Source organism: Ostrinia nubilalis, chromosome 5 (genome assembly GCF_963855985.1).
Source record: "Ostrinia nubilalis chromosome 5, ilOstNubi1.1, whole genome shotgun sequence".
NCBI classification, from domain to species: Eukaryota; Metazoa; Arthropoda; class Insecta; order Lepidoptera; family Crambidae; genus Ostrinia; species Ostrinia nubilalis.
Window position 1 is genome coordinate 17,050,384 of NC_087092.1, and position 26,554 is coordinate 17,076,937.

The 26,554-nt window shown below is 35.8% G+C and overlaps 1 protein-coding gene across 3 annotated transcripts in view; it reads left to right on the forward strand.

Annotated features, from left to right (window-relative positions):
* LOC135072063 (TNF receptor-associated factor 4) overlaps window positions 1-26,554 on the forward strand; it is a 95,832-nt gene that overhangs the window by 52,870 nt on the left and 16,408 nt on the right. Inside the window, exon 1 of one of the 3 annotated variants that reach the window (XM_063966005.1) lies at window positions 2,368-2,608. The exons of 1 other annotated variant lie outside the window; for it this stretch is intronic. In XM_063966005.1, the coding sequence (XP_063822075.1) occupies window positions 2,417-2,608 (192 nt within the window). In that variant the 5' untranslated portion in view covers window positions 2,368-2,416. Of the gene's footprint in view, window positions 1-2,367; window positions 2,609-12,993; window positions 13,073-26,554 lie in introns of those variants that run through there. One more of the 3 variants, XM_063966007.1, reaches the window with a different exon arrangement.

Sequence of the window (26,554 nt, forward strand, 5' to 3'; positions counted from 1 at the left end):
AAGAACATTTCTGTTCCTGTATTTTTATGTTATTTCAAGACTAGTAGACACCTAAAATTATTTTTCTTTATGTTTCAGGTAAAAAATCTTCTAAATTCCAGACTTAAAACTATGTACTGTAAGTATTAACAACACTTACCTATTTTCAACCCTAATCGAAGAAAACCTGGCTAAGTGATTACTTTAAACAAAAAACAATTTTCAAAAATGGCTGTACGGAACCCCGCTACAAAATGTATAGCTAAAAACTAAAAAAATTCCGCAGGAGACCTCCTTAATTCAATTGCGTAGGCCAGGGGTGTCACCCGGGTCACGTGCTCCCTTCGCGTGCGAGACGTGCTGCTAATCTCAAGTTCTCAACTCAAGCCCCTTAGGATGTGGATTATTTCTAAAGTTCCCTTATAAATGCTTTTATGGGTCATTTCTGCTTATTGTGTTTTCTGGGCTTTTTTACAGTAAGTTTTTAAAATGCACTTTTTTATTACTTACTGTCTGGGTAGAGACAGACTTAAGTTTTATTGCAAAGTAGGCAATATGTGAGCATTTAGATAGAGATATGTATCTATCTTACGAAGCAGTGCTAAAACACAGAGAGATTTAAAATGAATTTTACTGACAGTATTTAACACTAAATAAAGATGTTAGTTCTGAAGTATTTTGTACAAGGATGAACTTGAACGTATAATACTTATTACTCTGATTTTAATATGAGAGAAATGCAGAAGGACCATAAAAATATAGAGATGATCGATCATGTATTCATTATAAGTTCGCGTACTCAATTACCTATTTTGATTCCAAACATATAAAAAATCTGGATGTTTACAACGATGAAATAAATAAACTCTCTGATGAAGGCAATAACTTATCATAAAAAATGTAGAGATGGTCAAGTATTGCACATGTAACGTTCCGCACACTGACCACGACCCTTAGTAACCGCACACTACTTAACAAAGTTCTGTAAAAACGTTCTTGAAAGACAGAAGAAGTATATTAAAACGCGAATTTCACTGAGTAATGGAAACAGATTTATTCATTGTATAAAGAATTGTATTTACAAAGGGTAGAGCTGAAGGGAACTAATGGAAAGCTTTTTACTATTCTCTTGGAACTGGGAATATTTTTTATGTAGAGACGAATCAAAGCTCGCACTTAAAATATAAAAGGAAAATATTTTGGATCTCTTTAACAAAACAAAATAAATCATTATTATTTGATGAAAAACCCTTATAAAAGCTTACACTACTTTATGTTTTAATGAGGTCATTTTAAATACTGTAATCTTCAGATTTATTCGCGTAATAGTCTGTAATTGTTATTGGAGTTTTATAACCACTATGGTCTCACTAACAATTAAGCCTTAATTAAGGCAAACTCTATAAATATCTATTTGCCACAATAAACTGCACACGCTGCTGTAAGATAGAGCTTTTAGAGAAAGTTTAGATCCAAGAATAAAAACATAATTTCTCATTGCAGGTTGCAATTCCAGTTACATAGACTACTAGCTTTCCGCCCGCGGCTTCGCCCGCGGCTTCGCCCGCGTGGAATTTCGTTTGTTAAATTTTCCTGAATTTTCTTTGCTATAAACCTCACGGAGCCCGAGACCTTTCCAATGAATGCAAAACCGTGGAAATCGGTTCGTGCGTTCTGGAGTTATAGCGTCAGGAAGGAAAACCCGACTTATATTTATATAGTAGATTGTAGAGTCATGAAAGTTCAAAGCTAAAGAATGAACTTTAAGTCGATTAAGGCTTTTTATCCTGATCGAGCGTTCATTATATAACATATAACATAGCGTCACCGGCCTCGCGGTAAGCACACGACCCCAGCGGACCTTTATTTAAGCTCAGGGCTGGGGAAATGGTAGAGACGAGACAATTTCTTGATAAAGCTTGCGAAATAACGTTGATTTCTTTAGTGACACAATTCATTCGTTTCAACCAAATGCCGTCCACTTCTGGATAATTGCCCCTTAATTGCACAATTACATACTGTTTATTTATTATCTTCACAAGGAATCCGCGTAAACTCTTCACCAACACGATAATATTTAATAATACGATCATTATAAAATAATACTTGTAAGATGTCATTATGTTGTATTTTTGAAAGGAGATTAATTTAAAAAAAATAATTGGATTGTTTGACAGCTCGTTATATTTTTAACTTCAACTGAGAAAAAACTGCTCAACATTTGACAAATCCAATAAAACGGTTACGCGCACATCAATCGGTGACCATTATCATCTTATCCCGATCCGAAATCTAATCGCGCCCCAAAAAAACAAGTTCCGATTCCCACAAGCGGCAGCCCTACGCACCCCACCAGCAAGTCGCAACGCGCCGGCCGCGGCACTAGTCCGCGAGCCGCCGTCGCGAGCGCACGCGTTGTGAGTGAGTGATCTACAAAATGGTGCGGAGCCTCTCACAGTGGACCAAGACCCTCAGCTTCCCGGCCAGGCTGTCGCCCAACAGGACCTCCAAAGACGGGGTCAATGGCCAAACCTCCCCCGGGGTGTCTCCCACGCCGAGCGCCTCGTCGCTCCCCCAGGGATCCGAGAAAACTATTTCCCCCATCCCCATCACGGAGATCAGCCAAATAGTGAGTCACCCCAGTTTAAGTTTAGTGGGAAAATGCGACGCTTTTCGCATGCTAAAGCGCACCGGCACGGAATACGTAATTGAGGTATTTTGTGAGACGGTTTTCGTGTGAGAACATCATGTTATGGTTTGTGTTTCGTACGGAGAATTTTTTGTGACACTCATCGTAAATATTTCAATGAAATTGTACTTGATTTTTAAGTCAATTCATTACATAAATGATTTTCTTTAGTACCAATTAAGAACTCTACATATTTTTTTGAAGAAAAATACTATTGCGACAATATTTCACAAAAACATTATTGTTGTCATATTGCAAATAGGAATGCACATCTTTACCCTACTTTTCACACTACGATGATAACGTTACGGCGTCTAAACATTATGTAATTCAGTATGAAATGCCATCTTCATTAAGCTTATTACTGTAAACAAACAATTGCCTCGTTACAATATAAGAATTGGTCCACCATTGTTTACAAAACAGTTCAAGTACCCGTCGAGTAACTTAAAAAGGTTTGCAACAGTTATAACTGCGCCAGAGTGCGTGCTTAAAATGTGAACATACTTTATGGCCCTCTATATTAGCGAATCATTAAGTTCAACGTTACTGAAAGGAAATGAATCGAAAACGAGTCCGGTATCCAAAGCGGTTTGCGTTTGTGGTATCTTTATGGACGTTGTAGATAGCTGGTTTTGAGTCGGGGTGTTTTCGTTTTCTTCGAAGTAAACGATCAATGGATGCGGTGTTGGTCGATCGACCGCGTTGTTGTTGGCTGTTGCGGAGGTTCGTGCGCGGGCGCAGACATACCGTTATGTCCCCTGCACTCACCTTGGCAAGGCCGCGAGATGCCAGTTTTTGCAAAGTATGAAAGCACATGACTTTCACCTTTTAAGTCGCCTTTCTAAATACTGAACACTGTTAGACATTTTAGGTTTCATTGCATTCATCCTTAACAATAACACTGCCTTACTAAACTACTTACGACACAACAACCTTATTTAGAGGACGCCTCAAAGATCACGTTCTAAATTGTAATTACAGCAGTTAATCTCTTACATCTTTCCTAATAAGCGGAAAATTGAATCATTTAACCACATAAATATGTAGATTGTACCCGTAATAGATATGCAAATATTATACTTTGAGATCCTTAATGACTTGCAAAGATTGCACTAATTAATATAACACTGGGTTTCTAAGTCATTGACCCGTTATTTTCGATTTTCTTGTTCCAATGAAGACAAGCTAAAAGAAAAAAAGGCCGTCTTCATTTCGCATATTCCGCAACAATATTTATTCTTTTGTACGTTCAGATCGCGTTAAAAATGTCAGAGCCACATGACCTCACTGGCTGTAAATTAAGTTCTCGTCTCAGTAACAAAATAAAATTTTCATTCGTAATCGTAAAAGAGAGTCGTCAATATTATACGCCATCTTGGATTTATTGCGAGCTTCGGCGTTTTTTTGACGGATTTTAAATTTAAAAAAGTCGTTTGACGTTCCGTGTCGTTTATTGCCAGTAAATAAGGCTTGATGCGAATTCTCTGCAACGTCTGCAACGATTGGGCGAAGGAATGCAGGCTGCGTTTGATTGCCGTGGCATACATTTACTCGTACATTGTCGACGCAGTTATTAGCTTCAGGCGTTCAAATATGCAAGAGCACATCGTACAATGTTTGCTTATTACACTGTTACCACTTTTACGCTGACATAAAAATTATATTGATTGTAAATCTATTTTTTTATTTAAACTTTCCGAACGTCTCGACAATTTCATTAGAGTCGTGAGTCGAAACCGGCTAATGGTTGTCGCAGTTTAGCTTTCTCGTTTTTGCTCCCACATTTTAATCGGCAAAATTTCTTCTGTATGACTCACAAAAGTAACCATCTTGTAACACTGACAGACCACTGTGATGATTCAAAAAACATGCTTTCCACTGTCTTTAACAACTGATATTAAATTACTATTAATTTAAGTTACTACGTTGCTACTTTGTTAGCAACTGTCTTCCAAAACAAAGAATCCAAAGCCATACAATTCCTTCAACAAAGCACAAATTATAAAGCACTCAGCTTATTAGCAATTATCCATGCAACAAATGCTATCCCTTGGAAAGTGCCCGCGGCCATTTTTATTAGGTATTTTATAGTCGCCGCGGAACAAACATCTGCGTGTCAAATTCCTTGGTGCCATGTGCAAGGCAGTGATGGGAAACGAACCGTGCACATGTGTTGAAAAAAGTTATGTTCATTTGAAAATGGAATATTCATGCGTACGACTGTTTATGTAGGTATTTTATAGTAGGATCAAACGCGGAAACTGAACAAATAATCTACGATCAAAAAGTCGGTTTTATGCGTTCGAAAAAGGATTGAGCGATCTTTTTGATGTCGTCGAAATAGATCGGCAGCTGATTTTTATTGCACGTTATCTGTGTAATTTTAAAACAATCAATTTATACTGACGCAATCAGATACAAAAAGCTTTCAAATAAAACTGTCTCATTTTAAATAATACTTAAAGTAACGGTTCCTAATTATGTAATTACAAAAAGTTAAACGCGAGATGAACACTGGTTTAAAATTACATTTTCATACTAATGGCAATTTAACCTAGAGTTCAACTTTTTGTAATAAGGGGGATGAAGTACTGGTACAAATTGAAATATGCCATAGCCACTTTTGTCTAAATTGAATACTCCATAGATAAAGGAGGGTGTTTTTTTTACCGTCAGCTGGTTGTGCTACGGAACTCGCGCTAGGGTTCCTCATAAAAGGCCCAAATAATAGTGATTTGAAAAAGGTCGTTTGACATTATGTTTGTAGGGTAGTGGGCGTGTCGTGAATGTGTGTAGCAGACGTTGAGAGCTTTTTGCCGGTAGTCAGTTTTTTTTATCTTATGGAGATGGGGTCGATTGGGTATATTTATATTAGGTTATTATTGTTTGATGGCCTTATTTGCATTTACACGAGCTAACCTTGTTTTATTAGGGACAGAGTTATTTTCTTATCTAAGTTTTTAAGGGTAATAGATGGGTTTAAGTTAGGTTAGGATAGAATTTTTAATTCATGACCACTTTTTATTAGATTTTTTAATAAAATTTAAACGAGACCAAAACGAATTGATACTTTTAGAATAGAATGAAAGAAAATATCGAAAGAATGTAAGTGCTAAGTGTGATATAATATTGTCATATCTGACGTCAGCGTAATCCGCTGAGTGGCTAAACGACAGCCAAGCAACGGAATACTTGATTCAGCAAAAACATGACCTTAACGTGTCATCAGCATAAATAGGTCTTCGATGAAATGGCCCCGAAGGGATTAGCTTGTCTGTAGACTTAAATAATGTTATGTTAAGTAGAGTGCGGTATTTATTTTATACAGCAAAATGCAGGTCGAATGCCAGTAATCACACTGATCTTAAGTGTGATGCAATCTAGAGTACTTCTGCTAAGTAAATGCCTTCACTTTTTCCTTTGAAGAGGAAAAGATATTAGAGCAGATAAAGTAAAGAAATGCTTGACCAATTTCCCTGATTCATTCATGATCATGCCCATTAAAATCAGTTGAAGTTATTAGGATTATTTAAGGCCAGCATAAAAAGTGTAAAAACACTTTAAAAGCAAACAGAAATTATCAGCTGATCCCAACAAAGATGCTCACATATCCATAAAGGGTACCCTCATCTCTCCCATTCATGGAACCCAATCAGAAGTGGCAATATCGGATGTCATCCAGCGGATATGACACGCGATACTGGTGTCAGACAACGCTCGATATCTGAAGGACGCTATATAGGATGCAAAAACATCCGATAAAGCCGTTTCCGGGTGAGAAATTTGTTTTTTGATAAGATTACAATGATAATACGATGATTGTTATGTTAAGTAATCCTTTTTATGAAGTTTGAACTTGCGAAATAAATTATACTGAGTGTTCGGTATGTGCCAGATAATTTCGATTGTATAGCTACTCGTTCGTTTCAGCCAAATGACGTCCACTGCTGGACAAAGGTCTCTCCCAAGTTTTTCCACAATAGCTACTCATTTTATCATTTAGAAACCTTATTTCATAAAGTTTAAAATATGGCAGCCTCGATTCAGCCAGGTGGTTTAGAATAAGCAACCGTCCCTACATAGGATGATTGTAAATGAGGTACCATAAATGTAAATTCTATTAAAATAATTTTCTTTTTGATAAAAATGCATGGTGGACTAATATTTCCACAGATGTTTATTTAATTTGAAGAAGGTCTGAATATTGAAAAATAATTAACTAAGAAAATTTTGCAAGGATATTGGTAACTCTACATTCTGCAATCCTGCATTCTACACTTTGACTTGTAACTCTAAGCCTTTTAGGTCTGACCTCTAGGTTCAAATGTCAAAGTGCTATCGCCGTTGCAGAGTTAATTGCTATTTCATATCATTGGATTCTTTATTATAATTATATTACTTGCTTAGTAAATTCAAGTTAGTAATTTGTACAGTTGCCTTAAATATCCAAAGTAAACGTGTCCTTATAATATTTCTTAAGTTAGAATAAGTTGTTTGGCTTCACCCTAATTGAAATTTAACATTAGCTATTAGTAGAGCATGTTTACGCTTTCCAGTCACCCTTTTTTATGACAAAAAGTTAGGCAAAGAAGTAGCTATTTCTGGTGTTACACTAGTCTCAAGATAAATAACATAGAGTGAAATGCGGTTGGCTTCTTATTTTTTATATTAAACACATTTATATCAAGGCTATCTGGGCATTAACGGTGCATTACGGAAGCCTTTCCCGATACCGTAACTTCACTTGCATCATGATGACACAATTATCTTATAAGAAACTGTATCAACTTTGCAAAAACTTAATGACATAACACTACTCCAACAAATTGCACTCGTGGGTGCTTAAATAATCAATTACCTTTTTGGATAACGTCGTTTTTGGGTCACCAAAGTATGCAAATAAATCGAGTGTTTTCATAAATTTCCCTCAACAACGGACTCGTGAGTGATTTCATAGGGATGTTGTTTTTTAACCGTACCCTCAAAATCTAGCGTCAAGGTTGGTAACACATAGTTTCCGCTACCTTTTTTACGTGATCCTCAGGCACGTACAGACACACTCCAGGATTTTAACGACTAGACGCCTCGAAAGTCCGCACCTGCCGCTGCAGATGTGAGCAAGGCCGCATTAAATGCATTGAGTTTGGGTGTATCGGAATTCGGAACAGCTGTTGGTGAAAAAACGCTACCTGAGCCCCGGGACGTTTGAGATCAGCTGATTTTAACTCAAGTTGTGAATTTAACATTGTCGGGATTTCAAATTTGATCACAATGGTTACTGGACTGGGCAATTTCTTAAAATGTAACAAAAGAATCAACAGCTGACGAAATTGTCTGGTTGAATTTGTGGAATCCACAATAGGATCAATTTTCAGAATAATATCGGTTTATTTTACAAAGAAGTTAAATATTTAGAAAGCGCTGCCGTTAAATGTTATTTTCTCCAATGTACAATCAATTAAAATTACTTACAATTATAATGACTTCCGTTTTGCCATACGGTTGCCAGAGACCTGTCATTGGTTAAAAACGACATGTGGCAATGCACAGTTTTTATTTCAAATTAAAATTGTCTTACAGTTTGGCATTTTTCAAGTGTCTGCGTTCTTTCTGCTTATCTACAAAGAGCCCTTTGTACTTTAAGTATCTCAAAGGAACTACTTCAAACTTGTTTATAAAACTTCTAAACAAAGAGCATCTCCCTTTGGTAACGTCTGTTTTCCATCTGCAGTCCCCATGTTTATTGGAACATGTCCGATGGGAGCCTCTATATCCCTATCTGTATTCCCCTGTTCAGATAATGTTATTTCCAATTTACTAATTTCATACACTTTCGGTTTCAATTAAAGCGGTCTGGCACCCTTCGTTGGTTAGAGGAGTTTGTTTAGATGCCCCTGTTTCCAATTTTGAATTTTAATTTGTTTTGCAATTGGCTATAGTCGACTAAAAAGATACTGTTTTTTCACTGTTCTAACCTTTCATATCGTTAGCCTTTTGTAAATAAAGTATATTATTATTTTCCTCTATGTTATTAAACGAAAAGTAAAGTAATAGTAAAGATACTAATTTAAGTCTACATTGGGTACTTCAAAAAGGGCCTAATAATTAAGTCCAGGTAGTAAAGGAGCACAAATTGCCAGAACTTGTTACTAATTTGAGTAAATTGTACAAACTAACTATCGGTTTAACTTATTCAGATCGATTTCTCAATATTAACAGCAATTTGATTTACAATGTTTTCGAGATCTAACTTAAAGATATAAATTTCCAGAGACCTTTTCGTACCACTACTATTACGAGCAATAAATGCAGTTTAAATTTAAAACGTGAAGGGGTACGGATCATTTTGATGCATCCATCAGTCGGAACCGTAATTAAATTCGATTTCGGACAACGTATCATTTTGTGCCTCCCAGCTATTAGAATGATCACGTATCTATAATCGATGGTAATGATGCATTTGATTTAATTATTGTATAACGTACGGTAATTGGTGTATCTTTAACAATCGGTGTTCAAAGAACTATTGTTAATTTAGCTTTGAAAGCGGTTCTCGTTAATCTAAAAGATATGGAAGCTAATTTTGAGACGAAAGATTTTGTTAACGAGACATATTCTCATATATCAAGACGATTATTACCAGTTACATCGATCAGTCATTAAATGCTATGATGAAGACGTCTTCGGCGATGTAACGTATTGTTTGGTTCCTGTTGACCTTTAGTTAATTGTAGTTTCTAGTTTTCATTGCGTTCTTTAAATTTATAGTTAACGTTAATTGCTTACACTTAACAATTAATAATAAATAATAATAATAAATAGTATTTATTTTCTCATCACAAACATGACAATGACACAAGTTTTTCTTTTTATTTAATCTAATCTAATTACAGACATGCTCATGCTCATCACACTATAATTTCAGTCTAACGGGATTTCAATCCATAGCTGTCTTATTTTGAACACTTTCTGTGTTTACACAAAACAATTCGTAGCCTACATTTCCTACGATTCGGAGCCATAATAAAACTAAATTAAAGGCCTGTGTTATTATCAGAAAATCTCTCATGATTATTACATTTCAACACGGAAGCTTTAATACAGTTAATTTGTTATCAGATGGTAGACGAGCCCACATTTCGGTGCCATGAGTCGTGCTTTATGAATACGTTTCAACTGAATTAGAATGGGCCCTTAGTCATGACTTATTGTAATTATTCTAATTACTTTGTTGTTTTAGGTACCTCGTGGTTTTTAGAAAGCCTTTCTACTCTTTTGTTTTACTTATTCTTTTATTGAACAAAAAAGGCAAGTGCTTTTATCATCTTTTCAATTTGATCGAGTAAATGTTTTAAAAATTTTGCTACGGTAATCAAGTTGAAATTATTATTATTGTAATTTTAATTATTAACAATTTCAATTGGTTACATGTTAACATTCAGTAATTTAATCTACATCCATTGCTCTTTTCCTGTTTTCAAAATTAGCTCTTAATTGAATATCCGAGTCTATGGATTAGTATTATCGACACTCAATTGACCGGATGCGTCGCCATCTTTTACTTGGATCGCGATCCGAATAATTCGAACAGACTTGGTTTCCGCTGTCCTTCGGGCGTTTCGATGGCATTTTGTTATTTAGTACTTGATATTAAGACTCAAAATGGGTTTATCTGAGAGTGAATAAAGATGTTGACAGTGCGTACATATAGTTTTTTAGCCGTGAGAGAATTTCTTGAACCGTAACGCGAGTAACAAACGAATTCTTTGCTTAAAGAGACAAATTAAAGACACAGTCGCGGAATTAAATGGTATGAGATGAGAAGACTTTTGAAATTGGTAGGTTTTGAGAGGTCAAGAGAGCGATTACCGTATGATTGTGGAGGCAATTTCGGTAACACAATTTCACGGTCAGGTTGACACGGCGAATGGCGAATAAGTCTGTTCGTAGCATTCCGGTGTGTGGTTAGGTTAAGCTGTGTTTAGTTGCAAAGCCTGTAATCTTCTTTTATGTTCGACGCATATTGAATCTTGAATGAATAGGAGCTTTGGAACATTTCGTAGAATCTTTGAAGGGACTATTTAATATGTACATACTACATACATTAGTATGTATATGGTAATATTTTAGAAGTTATTTTTATTATAATGAAACATATTGGTGGCTTTAGACATACAAATTATGCCTGGTTATTAATAGACAACGGTTGTAGCCAAACCGCAAGGTAAATGAACACATAAGAAGAATGGATGAGGGTTTTTGTAGTATATATTTTGAGCTCGTAAATGTGACTCAGGTAAAACAAAAATTACGCATAATAATGACCTAAACCTCATTCTAAAACATGTTCTTCAAATCGTATTACTCATCAATAATACAACAAGTGAATGTTATGAGCATTTTACAGGCTCTATCTCTATATGCATATGGAGCAAAATAAACCGGCTATTTTGTACAGTAAACAGCACATCAGGCTTTACATTTTTGTTGCAAAATGGCAACTGTTACAACCACTTAAGATGGCACAGTATTGTGACGTCGGTACACTCCTGCGCAGTCCACTCATCGTTTTGTCACGCGCACGCGCACCGACTGGTCCTTGCCTTGAATCCTGATTCCATAATACCGCATGTATCGATTCTTGGGACGATAAGAATACATTTTTGCTTTTATTGAGCTTTTATTTTTAAATGACAGCGAAATTAACGTTTCCGTTGTCAATTTACTTATTTCAGACGTAAAATGCATACTAATTAGCAGCTTTTGTAAGAGTATGGGTCTTTCAACAATGGCGAAATGATTTGACTAGCAATTATGACTAGAATGACTATCAACATGACAAGAAATGAAATTATCATCAGAATCGATTTAACTCAAGGTTCGCAGGTTAGGAACTTCCAATGTCCCATACACTTAATGACAGTTGAAAGATCCGTGACACCTAAAAGTCATCATAGCAGAAAACTTGACCATGACACAACTTAGTTAATATAGGCTGTAAAGAACAGGCATACTATGATTTACTTATAATTGTCCACATCCGTAATTTTTTGCGCAGGCGCGAGTAAAAAGCTGTCGCATTCGCTTCGCCATTGTGTTTCGCCCTTGACTTCTGCAGGGCTACCTGTTAGATTAACTCAAATTATGCACACCTCGTTAGATACCATTGTTGCTGTCAGCTGCCTTGACTTAACATATTTTTGGCGAATCACCAGGTCTAAGTTTCTAACTTGTCCATCTGTGTCCAACCTCGCTTCTAAGTATCCCCCCATCCGGTCCCCGCATTCTGCATAGCCGCCGGACATTGACCAATCAACAAATTTTTCGCAAATAACTACAAGACAACCCAAAATAATCATCCTAATACCCTGTTTATTGTTCAATGTTCCCACGGACAACGCACGCGAACGCGACTCCGTTTTTGTTTTTTACTTTTTCTCGTCTTTTTTATTAACATCCGCGCCCGAGGCGCAAAGGAGCCACGAAATATAAATCGAGCTTGCATTTGATTTGATTGCTGGGTCCAGAGACAGTGGTCCTATCATTAGAGTGTATTAACTGGCACCACCGATCCGTAAGCCTTTCTGACGTGTGTTAGTACAATGATTTATTATCGTATTTAGCTGGAGCACATCTCCAAATGGTCCGTCCATATGGTATACTCGATTAGGTAAGTGTTATCATTTTTCTCCCGCTCGTTGTATTCTGTGGTCTAATTTTCTATTTGTCTATGTCGGTAATGACATTTTACTTTTTTATTTCTCCGGCCAGGTCATTACATGGTCGATTCTACGGTTCTTTAGTGGTTAGGAGAGAGGCTCTAGCTTTTCAAACGCATGTTTGTGATGTAGATTTTGCAAGCGTCGGGACCGGTTTCGCGATGATTTGCTCGCTTGTATAGTCGTGACAATGCAAGTCGTGTCTTGACACTTATTGTGATGTTCTTAAGATCGTTTTTGCTTCTGCCAGTTAGCAAACACATCGAATATTTTATGTTTGCGAAATGCGTTACTTGTATCAGTTACACCAGCGATAAATTAACAACACGGTTTTATACCGATTTTCTGTTGTGGACAATGAAAAGAAACTAAAATTACATCATCCACAAAGCGTTGTTTTGAGGAATTCGTTTTCCAACAAAGACACGAGTGTCGTTTTTTCATTGCCATGACACAGTGCGTTGACATTAAGTAAAGAAATATTTATTAATGAATAACCAGCTGATTAGCAGCCATATATAGAAAGGCAGGTGGCCCGCGTAGGAGGCCCGGGTGTGGCTGACCATAGATTAGGTGGGTTTAGTTTTGCATCCACTCTTCCATCGAGCCGTGGCATGTGCAGTGCTTTTTTGTTTTTTAAATCAATATGAGTTACGTGGAGTTTCTTTACGAGTTATTGGAGGTGAGTATTTTTTATTTTTCGATGAATAACTTATGTGCAACAGTGTCAATGGATTACCGGTTTTTTATCTCTACGCTTTATGTTTTCAAAACAAGCTTTGCTTGCACAGATTAAACAAAGATCAACGGACTTACATTTTGACAAGTTTATTTTATTTAGTAAACATTTAAAAACCTCTAATCATATTTAATAGCTTCGCGAATTGGTTTTCACTATTCATTCATTCAGTTCTCCAGGCTCCTGAACTAGAATTTTGTATGGACTACCATACAAAATTCTAGTTCAGGAGCCTGTGTGTAGTTAATTTATTCCAGGGGCATAAAACTTAAGTAGAATCTCAGTAACATGGCGGACTGACCAATTACTTTAAAGGGAGCATTAAGATAAGTTTCTCGGAACACCGCACAGCCGTGTGAACTGACTCTGTCACAATTAGACCACGACATTAGATGCTGTACACGCTCGATAACACTGGAGAAATGTCAGGTGCATGTGGTCAACATTTGTCGGGTCCAACGGTCAAGGTATCAAAAGGGATGGCTGAAATACGAGTACAGCAAAGTGCAAATGATAACGTTACACAATGTTTAAAGATATTGCGGTTCTACGCTTCATTGCTATCACATTACACCATATTTAGTATCGATGTCTTCAGGTCGATTCTGATTAAACAAATATTTGCGATAATCGATTTTCTAGTATCAAATGACTAGCATCTATCGAGAAAAGTGCCATCGGGAAAATCTGCAGTACTTTCCCCAGCCTCGTCTCATTTTACACCAACAGAAAGTGTTTCTGATACAAAACAAAGCGATTTTCAAATCGGGCACGCGTCACACGAGCGTTTATTTCCCATGGAGAAAACTGTGTCTATCCAATAGTGTTATGAGGCTTTGATAGCTGTCGCTGTCGTATAAATCCTTTTGATTTATGAAACGTGAAGTATCCGTTTGTCTAACAACTGCTCTATCAAGTTTTTAATAGCCTTAAAAATTCTAGGGCAACTGGGTAGTTAGTCTTGTCTTAAGTATTTTTGTTTGAAACTGCTTATCTAACCCTGAACATTTTACAGTAATTTTCAAGTAATTACAGCAGAGTCTAGCTAAGTAGTATTTTTTTTTAAATGGTCATCTTTCCAAGCAAACTTTGAGCATTTTATTACATTTGACATTCATACCGATGAGAACAAAACGACACCATACTCTCGAGATTCCTAGTAATTCCAAAGTGGACACGTCCAAACTTGTCAACGATTATAATACACCGGTGCGTCTGCGCACAGAATTGTTAATGAGCCACGACTTCCTATTTAGGACTCTAATGTTTGAGCCTTAGAGGGAAATGTCCAAAATGACAGAAGAATGTTCGGACCGCTATTTGTAAGGTCATGGGAGAATCCGAATGATTCCATTTGTATTTGGGTGTGGGGAGAAAGTTGCTATAATGATACAGGGTGTCATTTTTTGCATGTCTCACTGCCAAATTGAGATACCTAGTGTTGAAGCTAGACACTTTCTTTTGATATACATTTTTATTGTAACGATAACGACTATTACACCCAATATCGTTGTGTTGGCAACAAAACAAATACCATAGCTTCTTATTTAGCTGAGATCAATCATTCAATCCTCCTAGCAATGCAAAAAGGCACATTAGTTTACGAAGAAAGTTGAGTAAGGTAACACACACAGAACGGAATAGGTAAATGTAATCAAAGGAAATATTTAGGTCTTTGCGCAAATGTATTTGTGTGAGTAAATAGGGTTGTGCCAATAATTAAGTACAGTTTTAATCTAGACTAGATAAAAAGGTAACTAATCTAATGATAAGGAATCTAATATCATCATCATCACCATCATCGGGATATTTATTTAGTCTCGACTGCAGGAGCATAACCATTTCTGATTCTAAATAAACCTCGTAAATCAAGAATCGTACGTAATAGTTAAATCAGAGACTGATAGTAAGAAAAACCAGGTCTGCCCTATAATCCTCACCCTCACCCCCAGAGTCCTAAATAGGAAGTTTCAAGGGGGTTTTTGAGTCTTTACCTTCAATAGAGTCATATAATTAGTATTTTACAGATTTAAAATTGAAAATGAAAGTGCAGCATAGTGTTACTGTAGGCGGCCCTACGGACCTAGGAAACCAGGCGGCCAGGTCAGGAATGTTGCCAGTCATCTCAGCATTCCCTTGCGAAATCGTTAAGTAAGCAGATTTTATGGTTTCTTAAACATTTTGTAACGTTTGCTCGTTAATGTTGCGTGGAATATTGATGAGGTAGTGGCAATTTTATTACTATTTTCGCTAAATTCAGTTACTTGTCGGCGAACTCCTTGCCAGTTTCGTTTATGTTGTTATATTTAAGTTTTCTACGTATTTCTCAATTTTCTGCTTCTGTCATTGACGTAATATTTACCAGTGTCCAAGTATGGCAGTTCTTGAATTTTTAAATAAAATATTAAATGTAACTTGTGTTTATTATACGTAAAAATATGAATGGACGAATAGTTTTCAGTTTCAATTTGTTTTTCACGGTCTTTTGTAAAGATACAATGGCATTCGATATAGAATTGTTGATCCGAAAACATCAATTTGTTGATAGTTAGTTATTAATGTTATTAGTCCTTGGAAAGAGACATCCATGTAACTGGAATGTGTATTACATTCTACACCATACTCTTCCCCACAACCAACTAGAAGCAAAAGCACCATAAAATGTACGTAACAACACAACATCACGACTGCATCTGATAACACTGTGGGAACTAGATAACCGTTGTTAACACGCGTTAAGTTATTGCTCAAGTCGAGAACTCAAGTTTACTGTTTAAACTATTTTGTAAGACTTAACTCATTGCTAAAAAGTTCCTTAATATTAATAGGGGTAATTTTGTGTATAAAGATATAAATTTTGGACTAGCAATAAGTCCATTTTGATCACCCTAGGTGATCTTATTCATGGGCGATCAAAGGAAACCAAAGTGTCACTTGGAGTCCACGTTGATCACCTAGGTGATCAAAGTGGAATAGACCAAATTTTGGTACCTACCTAGTACTTAGTGATAAAAAAAATTGGCTCATAACAAATGTTCTGTTTGTCTACAAAACTCAAAGAATTTTGCTGATATTTGCAATTTTGCATAATTTGTAAGGGTCAACACAGGAATGTCGTTATCATAAAATGTCCTGCGTAAGTGATATTGGATGCGCAATTGCGCACGCGCAAGCGTTAATGAAAGTAGGTAGCAAAGCAACGAGGAACTAGTATGTACCTACTTACTTAAAACAAATAGCTTTACTTAGTTGTTTTGTACAGACGCCGGTAATATTGGAATAGGTGCTAAATTAAAACAAAAATTTATAGTCTTCTGTGCAGACATCTGCTTTTTTGTGCCTAACTTACAAACAACAAAGTGATCTCATCTCTGTAAACAAACTCTAGCAATCTTTACCCCCTTAGGGGTTAATTCTTTTAAAATCCCGTCTTACGTTCTAAAAGTAACTCCCAGGCAAAATTTGAGACTCCTAGCACTTGTAGTTTCTGAGATTTCGTGATAAGTGAGTGAGTCAGTCAGTCAATCAGTCAGTGACCTTTCGCTTTTATAGATATAGATTTACTTACCGAGCTTGAAGAGTTTAGTTAACTTAGCTACAAGTATGATTTTCAAACACTAGTTAATATACTAACAAGTCACAATTCCATTAATTGACCGCAAATCTGTATCAATGACCCGTCCACTTACAAGTAATATGAATAATCCGTGATTCATTTAAATGTCTGTCTGTCCCGATGCGGATAGAATACTAATGCTCAGAATACAGGCTAAGAATTCGCCGTGTTTGGTTCTTACGTCAGATGTGAATACCTTATTTTATACAGTAGTCAAGCACATCAGAATAAAAAAAAAACGTTGGAAAACAGCCTCTATTACAATTGTATAAGATGCTACTGTATTTAGCTTGATCTGCTGTCGTCTGTACACAGATTAGGGCCAGGGCATACCAATGACTGCGATCGTAAGTAGGGTTGCCAGGTCCAAAATCAGAAAAGCCGGACTCCGTGCTTCATTTGGCCGGACATTTTACCCTAAAAGCCGGACATGTGACAATGTGCAATTAGTGTCAGCTCGTGAGTGACTACTATCATCATCAGTTGCTAACCACATCCTGATGCGTGAGCTTCATATTATTCTGTGGCACGACTTTCGCCTGCCGCGGCAGCCCAATAAAAAGCCTAACAAAAGCCGGACAGGCCGGACAACACAATATTTGGCCGGACAAGACCGTAAAAAGTTAAACATGTCCGGCTAAAGCCGGACGCCTGGCAACCCTAATCGTAAGTCCCTGGGAATCATGTCAAAGAACATGTTTTAAAAAATATGTATAAGTAAGTACTTCAAATTAATATTTGTACCATAGAACGTGACTGAAAGTTCAATATCGAATAGTAAAAAAAATTTAGGATAAAACTTAGGAATTAAAATTCGTCTGAATTTCTAAAACATTAACTTTCAGCAGGATTAATTAATTACATAATATGTGCCTATTTAATGCCATTATTATACTTCATTATTAGGAAAGTAATAAATACATCGACCGTAACAAAATTAAACACATCGAACGGAATCACACTATTAATTAACTTAATAGCTTAATTTGCATATTGAAAAATAAACAGTTTATTGACCGGATATCGCACAGCCTCCAATCAGCGGAAGTGCCGCCATCTTATCGCAGGATGCGCGCGCGCCTCGTACTCAATGATTATCATGCTTTGAGTATTGATTTATCATGGTTCGATCTTATTATTTTTAGTATTAATAAAAAAGCCATAAGGGTTTTTAACCCATTAACGCCCAAATGAAAACTGCGGTCAATTTCCCATAGCCAATGTTTATTTTCTTTATAAAAATACTTCAGAAATAATACTAAACACAAAGAAAACCAAAATCAAAATTAGAAGTTAGGTTTTCAGGGGTGTACTAAGTTTGGTACAATGGGCGCTTGTGAGTCATATTGAGCAAAGCCTTCTTCATCCTGGCACAGTGTTTTCAGGCACTTGCCATAAGCTGATTTGACTCTATTGAAACACACAGTAATTTTAAGCTATCAAATCAGCTTGTTTGCTGGTTTATTTTGATTATAACCATTATTTCATATTTTTTCTCCATCGACTAGAGCAAGACTACCTACTTTTATTTATCTTTTATAGGTCAAATATGTGCGTACTATATATTTGCGGAATGCTAGCTGATCTAAGCGAATATATGGGTTTACTATGCAGTGCAGTCTGCATGCATTTAAAATTGTCATGTCCACCATATAAGCTAACAAGACCCATCCACCGCTTTTTTTCCTTTTTCCTCAATTTGGTAAAGATCTATAGACTAGTCATCTAATCTAATCCACTGATCTTCTTATTATACTAGAGCTGGACACCCTGTGGTGCCTAACTCTACATTTTTTTATCAAGAGACCCCATATAATGACCTTTCCCAATGGTTCTAAAGCGTCAACATTTGTTTCAATGGTACCCACATTATTATCTTTTAATCAATGCTAATAAAATGACGTTTGCCTTGTCGAATCTGTCTCTAGGCTTTTTGTGAAAATCTTTATAAGTAATCAAAGGATACCTTTTGGTTCTGTTTTCACGTGTGGTTGCAAAAACTATGTAACTAAGTCTCTTTAGGTCGACAAATAGGTCGTAATTGGGAAAACAAAATGTTTCTTTTTGTTGTCTGTAACTCCATAAATAAAGAGCCATGTTATTGGAAAAAGAAAACAAAGATTACATATAAAAACTATGCAGAAATAAGTAAACACTCTAATAATAATGTCGTTACTGTACTATTTTACGTAACGTGTCAAGCGCCCATTGTACTAAAGTTTGTACAGCATCACTTTGGGAGTTATAGCATGAAAAACTTTCCATGAAATGAACTTTTCTATGTATTTTTTATTAGGATATGTTGTTAGCTAATACACAAACAACTTATTTGGTATTTTGTGTAACTTAAACCTTACATAAAAAATTATCAAGTACCCACTAGAAGACATGAAAAAATCACTGAAACGAAATCGCAAAATACCCCCTTAAGATTGTATAATTATGGTCTGTTTCATCTCAGGATATAATGCATAGACCTTTGTTTACCGATTGCAATTATTTCCAGGGTAAAAATACTCACTAAACCAGATTTATCGTAACTTAAAGTTGTGTACTATTTATTGTACGGCGGGCGTTAATGGGTTAAAATATCATCTCGAACACGCTTTCATGTTTGAATAGTAATTATTTTCTGTTAAAATTTTCAACATATAGTTTGTTGTATTATTTTTATGTAAGATCTTTAAATAGCTATAGTTGAACCTGCAGCATCGATTCGTACCTGTAAGTGCTGTCATAAACAATCCAAAATGAGTTATTCCAACCGTAACGCAGTCGTTAAATCTGTTAACGCGTTCTCTTACCATATCGTTAACGTTACCACCGTGCTTTTCAACGAGCGCTAACTACATACGTCATCGACGCCATTTTCATATCTCTCTCCCCCTCTAATGCACCACTAAAAACAAAGACAGGCGATTTCAGCTGAAGTAAAAGTTCAAAATGACTATAAAGTTGTCTATTTACGAGATGCTTGCTTATAGTTTGGTCATTAAACGTATAGTTTGGAACTTAAGGTGTTGTTTGAAGTGGTTACGTTAAAAATAATTTTAGAATAACCAAATTGGTTGGCTTGAAAAAAAGTTGTCGTTGGGTGGTAGTTTTTTTTGTTTGATTAAAAATAACACTTCGTTAATGAATAACGTTATTAAGAATCTTCTTAACTACACGTGTTACTATATTTTTAAAATCTGAGTTTCTTGTAATTTCATGATAGATAGCCGGTTATCTTTTGGTCCTATTTCCTACGTGAAAGTATCTAAGAGATAGGCAGTACAAATAAGGCTTTAATCAGTTGATGTTTAACATTCAGCCTTATTGATACCTTAGTGATTATGTGACCCCGATTCAGAGATAAGATAACCATCGACAAGACAGATTGCGAGATAACATGAGTTTTGAGAGCAAATCGATTTAATGAAAAATCTTTGAGTGGTGAAGGTACTTTTACTTTTTTTAATTTTTTATTCAAATTAAACCAGCAATTTCTTGAACTTTATAAAACTCAACCGAAGCTGTGAGAAATGCTAGACGATTGTAAACATCTAGTTCTAGGTATTTAAGCACAATTAAGCAATCCCATTCGCGAATAAACATTACACTGGGGAACAGTCATTTTGCGGCATGGTAGTTTAGAGTCAATTCTGTATGCGACTAGTGTGCTGAATACTAGAAAAATATTAGATTTGTCAAATTGACTCTAGATCTTGAGATAAATACTATTAACTATTTATATGAAAAAAACCAAAATAAAAATAGCAATCTGTATAAAAAAAATATTTACACTAAGATCCTATTTAAGAACGATATAAAAATTAAAAATATATTTGCTTTTCATCAAATAATAGAAAAAAAAACTACAAAAAGCTTTTTCTGTAAGCTTTTATGTTATGGTTTTGGTCAGGAAAATTCCATAATTATGGCAACAGTAATCAGCCATCATCTGGCGGTCCCATTGACCGTGGATATCATTCTTCCACTGTCCTGATGTTCTGGTAGAACCGTTCTGCTTATTCCTCACTGTAATCACCCAGATTATGGGAGAACGTGTCCATATGGCTATTGTTAAAAAAAATTAATACTCAAATTAGATCCTTATGTGTTAAATTTTTCAAACAACCAATTCTGAAAAGTCTGGTGCTCTATGACTCCCCAAATATTGTTTGATTACTAAAACAAAGCTTAGCCATGCTTCAGATTCAATTTGTGTTATGTGGTTTACAAATACAGTGTCTTAATAAGAGTACGGATTTGAGGTCAATCGAATTTATTTTTTCCGTATTCAAACGGACGTTTCAGGACGTACAGGACTTTAATTTGGCTGACTATTGATCATTTTAGTGATTAGAAAGCTCAGTTCATATCTTTGGCTTTCCAAATTGAAGTCCTTTACGTCCAGCTTGACTCCAGTATGGCAAAGAGTCTTCACGAGTCTTGCAGACGATATTGGACCTCCAATATTTGTTATTTTATGGAAGTTTTATAAGACAGTATGCTTGGTAGGTTTTTATCACTACCTCCGTGATCTTATTTCTTTGCTTTTGTAAGTTTAGAAGCCAAATATTAACAAAAACTGTTGGGATTGTAAACGCAAGGTTTTCATAATGAACTCAAATTTTTGAGACAAAAAAGCTCTTTAAAAATTAATTTAAAACACACAAACTGTTAATTTCAAGGTCTAGTAGCTGATTACTAAATTGTTGTAACTACAACTACACTAATACATGAGTAGAAAATAAAACTTTGTGGGTATAATCAAATTAATATAAGTTTAGGGAGGGTCGTTTAATTGTTTTCATTGATTTCTTGTGTCTCGTTTATCTCAAGAACCAGAGTCAATCCAAAGAAAGTAAATGCACACCATTTATGTCTAATACAAGTATTTACAAAATCCATTAACAAAATAGATGCCGCAGATTTTTTTATTTTTTTTGTTCCGCAGTGTTATAATCGACAAAAACCGGAGATGCGTTCTGTTTATTTTAATAAAAACCGCACATTGCAGTAGCCCGCTGTAAATTATACAATGTGTTACAACACTATTCATAATCGCACGTTGATGTAGATAAAACAAAGAAAAACGTTTAAGTGGCTAAAAAGATTGTCAGATTTAGCTGAGATTGTTGCGAAAATCATAAGTAGGGATGATGAATATTATAAATGCAAAAGTAACTCTTATCTGTCTGTTACGCTTTCACTGAACCGATTTGATGAAATTTAGTAGAGATTGTTTACGTCCCGAGAAAGGACATGAGATAGTTTTTATCGCAGTTTTTGAAACAGGGACGCGCGCTGTAAAGTTTTTCTATGACAGACAGAATCTGCGGCCAAAAGCTGGTTTATTCATACACTTACATCACAGGTTTTTCATACTTAGCAGTTCCACTTTATTATTTACAAGTGTCGCCAATTTACAACTCGCTATACTGGTAGTTGTTTCCGGCCATCCATCACTGCGCGAGCGCACGTTAGTCTGACGTTCCCTCTTTAACTCTCTTCTATCAATACTAGGGTCTATTTTCCCGTGCAGATGGGTCTATTTAACAGCGATTCTGTTACCCCTTACTCTGCCATTATCCAATCTGGTTAAACGGTTAGTGGTTGTAATCTGTGAGGTCACACAACTCATGAATTGAGGGTACTTATGTATTTGTCTGTCGCAGTCAAGTGATGGATTTGTGGGGTACATACTCTTTTGATTTAGGGATTAGAATACTTGAAAAATCTAATCTTTTTACTGTAATTTGCGGCCATTTAACTACGGCTTATGTTGATGTATTGGTTACTAACTATTTTTTATTAAATTATTTCTACACTCAGTGGAATAAAACTTAAACAACTATGTTCTTGAAGCTTTTAGTACGCAAATAGGCGCAGGCGGGTAAAAAAGGATAATGATATCACTATAATTTATGTGTCAATAAGTTTACAAAATCTTAAACAAAGAAATAAATCAAGTTGAATGAACTCTACCATCAAATCATTAGGTAAACCAATTACGATGCACTTATTGAAACAACACTAGTATTCATCGTTATCAAAAACTCATTAATTACCAGAAGCTTGTTACATAACATAGGCTTGTTTCACACGTTGGCTCCAATGTTGGTCACAACATCATTCGTCCAACATCTGGATCTAGTCCACCGCAAGGAAGAGGAAGCAAGAGGTCGGTTAGAAAATCATTCATTTCTTCAAAAGAACCTAACCTATCTTTATGAAACAAAACATACTGAAAAAACTGCGTATTTTATTTATTTTACTTTTATTAAAAATGAAAAGCTTAAGTCAGGCTTTAGTCTAAAAGCATTAGTCTATAAGTCAGGTACTTTTGAAGATACCTATTGAAGATTTTCTAACTGACCCTTTTTCTTTGCGGGCCAGTGTATTTTCTAGATCTCCACACGGACGGCAGGCGACCAACGTTGGGTCCAACGTGTGACGTCGGCTTTAGAAAAACCACCCATTCCATCAGATGCGCCCGCGCTGACACCGCGACCTCATCCAGTCTATGATTTACGATCGCTACTCGGAACCGGTGTCGTTTGTTGATAGCAACATTGTTATAGTTGTTGCAACATGTTGATAAGGGCTTAGGAGACGAGGGACAGGCTTTTGTCAAAAAGATGACATGACTTGTCTTTTTGGTTCCTGAAACCAACCAAAGAATTCCTGAAAAGCAAGGATTCAGAATTTAAGTATAGGGAAGTTCTTTATAAATGCATACCTTGCTCATGTAAGTAAGAACATGTGTGTGGAGTGCAAAAATGTTGATGAAAATGAAACCTACTGGCACAGAAAAATTTGCAACTTCAGCATACTCAGCCGGTCGACATAATTACTGTTATGGAAAAAAATCGAAAACCACGCAAAAAGTTCGCACTTCGCTATCATAAAAACCTGTAAATAAACGGACTGTTTAACACCCCACAAACTTACTCATTAACACTTAATTACTCCCACGTATACACGCCACACGCGTTACATTCAAAGTACTTAGTGTAACAGGTACATTGGATAAAAACAAGTATCGTGTTACAATAAACCATTAGGCTCGTTTCCAGCAGCACTGAGCAATAAAATCTCTGTTGAAACCCCGTTCACCGTTTAGCTTACCGTCGCCATATTGTTTTTGTGGTTGATGCCGTTTGAAGTAACGTTCAGGTTATGACAGCACTGAAAGCGATTTAATATTGAGTCAACAATCGGAATTGAAAACCTGGTCTATGGAAAAGGTGATTTGGAATTCTCTCATTTGAGAAAGAAGAAATATGAAAAAAGTTGCATGAACAAAAGCTCACAGCAAGACCTGTATCATTGTGTTTAATATGATACCTGTATGTAGTTTTAAGTATACATTTATATACCATATTAAGTATTTACATAATCAAAACAAAACACAACAACAAAAGTAGTTTTCACAACAAAAAATTCAAAAGCTCAAAATGGATACAATAATTTTTGACATTGCAAATGTTTGGTGAAGGTAACCTACTTCAATGTAGTTCAACTTATTAATATTATGTAAAAGCAATTAAGTTATATGATAAGTAAAAAACAATTTCAATCACTCGTTACATGCACGCTAAATGCCAATAACATGGGATTTCATACTGATCTAGACTGTTAAAATAATATACAATACAACAAGTTTTTATTGTCAGTTATGTAATTAATTGTTGATCTTGTTTGTTTTGAAGACTTTCAAATACGTTTTGAAAAGGAAATTATAATGAGAGAAGAAAAATAATGGTGTTAAATGATACGGAAAAAACATCCAGTCACGTCTTAAATTTTGAATGAATCCTCAAATGTAACCCGAGCTTCACTCGCTCTGACGACAGACAACCTAATTGATATCGAATTCCATATTCAAATAAAGAGTTCTATTTTCAAATAGTTCATTCGAAAACACTGATTTTCTTTTCTTTTGAAAGTGTTGTTTTATGCCAGCGTTCGAAATTAGAATAGAAAACGAAAAAGTTTTTAATGTACTGATTTGTGATGTGTTATTTTCTGACATTATAGCTGATGTTGGGTAAACAAAAACAAAAGATGCATTAGCATAGAACGATGATTAATCGACGAGCTGTCAGTCCATTGAAGACCAGGTCAGTTTGTTTATGAATGAACGAAGATAATAACGGATATTGCATCTCCCACGCACTATCCGAACAACTAGGTATACGACAATTTTGTAATGCGAAGAAAGTTTAAACAATGCAATTACACGGCATTGTTAAGTAATTGTTTATTGTGCGCTTTTACAGTTACTACGTTATAGTGTTAGATAATGTTAATTAAGATAACTAGCTTTATAAATGCAGGTAGAGTCGGTAATTTATTAATAACCTTTGCGAAATTAGATTGGCTTGTAAAATATAAGTTGTCATGATGATTGTTATCAGTTAAAACCAATTGACTAAAAGAAATTCGGTAATATTTTTTTATGTAGAGTCGGACTAAACCTAACTTATGACGCTAAGCATTTCAGAACATGCTTCTACGAGAAAAATTAGTGTTTCTGTGCTACAGAATGGAAAAAAATGTATTGGAGCATTGCAAAAAAGGAACCAAGAACTCCTTCGAATAATGAATACTTACTTACTCTATGATTTGACGTTGAATGAAACTTGGCTGTATCCTACACAAAGTCGTGTTTTCTAAGTCACCAGCACTTACATAATCACCATAATTACGAGGTAAATCGTTGCTTATTCCGAACGCCACCGCCGGGCGTCGAACCCGCTTCCGTTCGGTGATGAGTAGGGCTGTCTGCGCTTTTTTTGTTGGCTTGGCTATTAGCGAGTATTCTAGTATTTGGTCAGGACTTGGCTCTGGCAAGTACTTTAGCTCAAAGTAGCGTTATGAGGCATTTTATAGAAGTAGAAACTTAGTCGTTTTATTGTAGAATACCTCAGTAATTTATCATAGGAAAGAATTACAAATAGGTAGGTACATCATCTCGTCAGGTTAGTGGCTAATATTTAGCGATAACTTGCGACCTGCCCCTGCTTCGCTGCTCTATCGATTAAAAAAACCGCATCAAAATCCGTTGCGTAGTTTTAAAGCTCTAAGCATTACATAGGGACAGACAGACAGGAAAGCGACTTTGTTTTATAATATTATTATGTAGTGATTAGGATCTGAAAAATCTAGCAACGATTTACGATCTCTATTTAGATAGGTTGAAGTTTAATAAGTTCGGCATCATTGCAGATACATATTTACAATAACTGTGATTTGCACAATCCTGTTTTGCCGCAATCAATCATCTTTATACTGTTTTTGCCAGCCCTGACAACATAATGTGTGGTGACCGGCATTGATAACGATCTTCTTTATTGTTCAAATTATTTGCTGCGGTTTTACTACGCGTTGGGTCTACACTTCTAAAGCTCGAGAAAATTGAGCTTTTCGTGATAAAAAAATCCCGCTGAAAATTCCAGAAGCTTCTATGTAAAGCTTTATGTATAGTTCGATACTTTGTACGCATCTGGTAATAACAACAGAATTTTACAACCAGTTTACTATAAAAGTACTTGAAAGCAAGTTCCGATATATTTTTAGGGTTTTGTTTACATTCCCACGTCAGCGCGTGTCGATAGCTTGACAACACTAACTATACACCATACAGTTGAGTTACGTAAAATCAGGCGATTATCAACCCTATTCATTGGAAGTTAAGAAACACATATTGGAATATGTGTGGCGCTACATTGGTTTCTTTCATCACCATCACTTGTCAATCAGCCAGCCTCTCCTTTGAAACAGAAACAGAAAGTGTTATGGCCACGTAAACTACACGA